General features: G+C 49.1%; 1 protein-coding gene across 1 annotated transcript in view; it reads left to right on the plus strand.

Moving 5' to 3' along the window:
• Positions 1–423: 423 nt before the first annotated feature.
• The window catches only part of LOC138866896 (uncharacterized), a 4,048-nt gene continuing 530 nt past the window's right edge, over positions 424–3,941 (plus strand). Inside the window, exon 1 of the mRNA XM_070140796.1 lies at positions 424–3,941. This exon is cut by the window's right edge and continues 530 nt beyond it. Within this exon, the coding sequence (XP_069996897.1) occupies positions 430–1,785 (1,356 nt within the window). The 5' untranslated portion in view covers positions 424–429 and the 3' untranslated portion in view covers positions 1,786–3,941.

Consider the following 3,941-nt stretch of genomic DNA (forward strand, 5'->3'; position numbering starts at 1 on the left):
TTTCCTTCTTCACTCTCTCTCTTTCCTCAGTTCTCTAAAACCGTGCTTATTATAGAGCCGGCGGCAGTTGTAAAAACACGACATAATAAACACACAAACGGGTAATAAAACATTCAAGAAAACCTTTTATACACTTTATGTATTTGATAATATCTAATCTTGGAAATGACACACGTTGCCATTAGCTCACATCTATGAATAATAAGCCGCGGATTTTTCAAATATAGAGATCATATCTTGGAAAATGGGAATTTATGTCATATTATGCAACGACTCGAATTACTTAGTATTATTGTCAATTATTCCGAATGATGTAGTATTAATATGGATTATCATGAATGGCTTAGTATCAGCTTAGATTAAAGTAAGTTTATTTTTACTATAAATTATTAATAGATAATTCCTTTTACTACGCCAGGTAAGAACGTGATGTCCGGCGTCCCCGTCGACTTCAACAGATACTACGCCGTGCTGCTGGGCCTGTGCGGGTTCCTGGTGCCGCTGTTCGTGCTGTGCTGGATCTACTCGCAGATGTACCTGGCGGCGCAGCGCAACTCGGCCCGCACGCGGCGCCACAGCCTCGGCCAGAACCCGGCGGAGATCATCATCCCCGACTGCCCCTCGACGCCCGACTCCGGCAACCACAACTCCGTGCGCTGCAAGACCCGCGTCCACCGCCGCCGCTCCTCCAACACCAGCTTCTCGTCCCTGTTCTTCCGCGAGGAGGGGCGCGCGGTGAAGACGGCGGTCATCGTCATCGCCTCCTTCGTCGCTTCCTGGATGCCGTACTATCTCCTCAAGATCTGCGAGGCTTTCGGCCTGTCGCAGCACATCCCGTACGTCAACGAGATCGTCACGTACGTGGCGCTGTCGTCGTCCTGCACGATGCCGTTCATCTACGTGTATCGGAACGAGACGGCCAGCAAGGAGGCGCTGAAGATCGTGTGCTGGTGGCGCCCTCCGAGCCCGGCCACTCCTTCCTTCTCGCGGTCTTCCCTTCACCCCAAGATGGGCAACGGGCACGCGCCGACGCCCGTCAGGATCATCGAGCCCGACACGGCGTCCCTCTACAGCTACGCCACCGAGTGCGGCGCCTGCGGCCACAACCAGCTCGTGTGTTCCCTCCGCAATGGGCGCCCCGTCACTTCGCCTCTGCCGCCCGCGGAGCAGCGGAGGAACAGCAGCCCTCGGAGGGAGAGCACGGTGTCCTTCAAGCTGACACACATGGACAGGCCTCCGTCACGTTGCCGGCAGTGCCTCCGCCAGGACTCCGCTTCGTCGGCCTCATCCGACGACCCGCTGCTGAGCGAGTGCTACCGCCACCCGCGCCTCTCGAACCCGTCGGTCCGGTGGACGCGCCCTCGGATGTCCAACGGGTCCGTGACCACAAGGAGCGACTCGCTGGCCTCGACCAACTCGTCCGTCTTGAGCGCCGGGATCCAGCGGTGGCCCATGAGGCGCTACTCCACAGTGTCCACCGACAGCGGGGGCACCATCACCCGCCGCAGCGCCCACGAGGACCTGGACGAGGAGGCCCTTCCTCACCGGCTGCACCCGGGCGGCCAGCACTCGCTGTTCCTGGAGAGCGAGGAGGACAGCTACGACGCCTCGGGCCCCCAGCCGGAGATCCACGGCTACGCCAACCCGTTCCGCCACCCGCGCCTCAGTCGCCAGCAGGAGTCGGTGGGCGGGTCGTCGGTGCGCTTCATCTGGGAGATCGAGGAGGGCGACGGGCACGACGACGAGGCCAACGAGGCGGAGCCATCGGCGCTGCCCGTCAGGTGACCCATCGCAAGGTCCCCGTCGCTCATGAACCTCGCCCGAGTCTGCCACGGGGACGATTCCGACGACTCCGCGGGGAAGCCCAGCGCGTGGAGGCTCTCCGTGTGAGGCGCCTGTGTGGAGGCTAGTCGTGAAGGAACCATACGGAGTGAATATTTGTTTCTTATATCAATTAATAGAGGACTTTATTATCTGTCAATATATTGTCTAGAGAACAATTATATAAAAGCTAAAACTCTATGTGTGTACGCCGTAAGCTTCAAACATTCTACTCGACTTTAAAGTGTGCGGAAAACGTGTTTTTTTCTGCAGTCAGTAACACCTACAAGCCAAGGTCGTCAGTTTCTCAGAGGGATTTTCCATCAGCTTAAAGAATCCTGTAGATCTTTTACTATTATCTAAGACACTATATTCCGTGTCCTTGAATTAACAACAATAATTATTTTCCTAGCTATGACGTAAAAGATCAACCTTTCCTGCATTTGCGCTTTTTGTAAATACTAGAATTTTTTATGTCTGTCTGTGGATAAATACTGAGATAACTAATCCGCACATGTAGTTCGGTACAGCATATTGTTGGCAACAGGTTAAATCTTACGTATACATATCACATAAGGAGACGAACAACTAGTATAGACAGAGCTAAATGGAAATCGAAAAATACAATATTCAGAAAAAAACATATTCTCTTTGAGACGAAATTATTTTATAAATGTTGATTACAATTTTTCCTTATTCTTGGTATAGAGAGGTCTTAATAAGTTGTAATAGAATTCCTATGTACATCAAATTATGTTATTTTCATTACAGAATTCATGATTGGCTTAGGTGATATAAAATTATTATTTCACAGTCAAGTAACGAATACGCATAGAATGGTTGTGTATCTATGATATTATAAAAGACAACAAACTCCTTTTAGCACAAAAAAGAAAAGAAAAAAAAAGCTAAAAGAATGGAGTAAACAGAATACTAACTGCACATTAGCACTGGATGTTACGACAATGGTAGATGCAGTGGAGATACATCAAATAATCCTTCACTCTGAAACAGATCATGAAGCATTTCAGACATACAATAGCTGCAACCTACCTCCGGGAGTCGATGTAAAACCTAAATCTGAAGCCATGTCGACGGAGGTTCTTGTCGGTCACAAGAGCCCAGTGGTTCCCTCGGGAGAAGAGCGTGGTTCCTCGACGTCGGGAGAACTTATTCACAAAGGTTCTCTAGGTAGAAGAGAACGGTTCACCAAGAGCGGTTCTTGGACGTCCGAGGACCTCTTCCAAAACGGTTTTCTGGGGCGGAGAACCGTTTTTGAGATTCGGAAGAGCTCTTTCGCGTCGGCTCTTGAAGGCGAAGAGAGCGGTTCGAAGACAGCGCCGGGAGAACGCTTTCCAATTGGTTCTCACTAGCAAAGAGGCCGGTTCTTAGACCATAAGGAGAAGTCCACCCGTGAATAACAAGTGAATAATACGGTTACATCTTTGCCTACCGCGAACAACCATTATGAAAGGGAACAGCAAACTGGCATTTCCCGCCATTCGAGTGCTAACAAGAGAACCAGCGCAACAGCAGTGACTGGCGACGGACTATGATATCAGCTGTACATTCGCTTTCTTACGCGAGAAGTTATTCAGGTGTACCTTTTAATTGTGCGAGGTTGGTGTATCTGCTGAGCTGCACAGGAAATTACTGTATAATGAATTCTGCTGCACGATTTATTGCTGTGCGTGTGTGTGATTGTGGATGTAAATAAAAATGATGGCGAGTGTAAAGCAAGCCTTATCTCAGCTACTCTGTGCGAAGGAAGAAACATAGCATTGGTCTACGATGACTCTATGAGTACGTCGCAAATAAATGGATGTGAGAGGTTTGATAAGGAATAGTTATGTCACCGTTCAAAAGGAGAGAGAGAAAAAAACATGACGCAAGTATATGAATTATAAATCCAAACCCAGGTGCATTTCACTGCATTACACTGGAGGACACAGACCCCTTATCCCATCCCCCCAAAAAATATACACAAAAACATATAAATTTTAGCTCACCAAACTATTAGTAAAAGTCCCCAGTACTTCAAAGTATCAAACATCAGAAGAAAAATCTCGATCCCTTTAAAAATTGATTAAAACGTCGGAGACTGCGAGGGCGCCGTTCTG

The sequence above is a fragment of the Penaeus vannamei genome, chromosome 27 (genome assembly GCF_042767895.1).
Source record: "Penaeus vannamei isolate JL-2024 chromosome 27, ASM4276789v1, whole genome shotgun sequence".
NCBI lineage: Eukaryota > Metazoa > Arthropoda > Malacostraca > Decapoda > Penaeidae > Penaeus > Penaeus vannamei.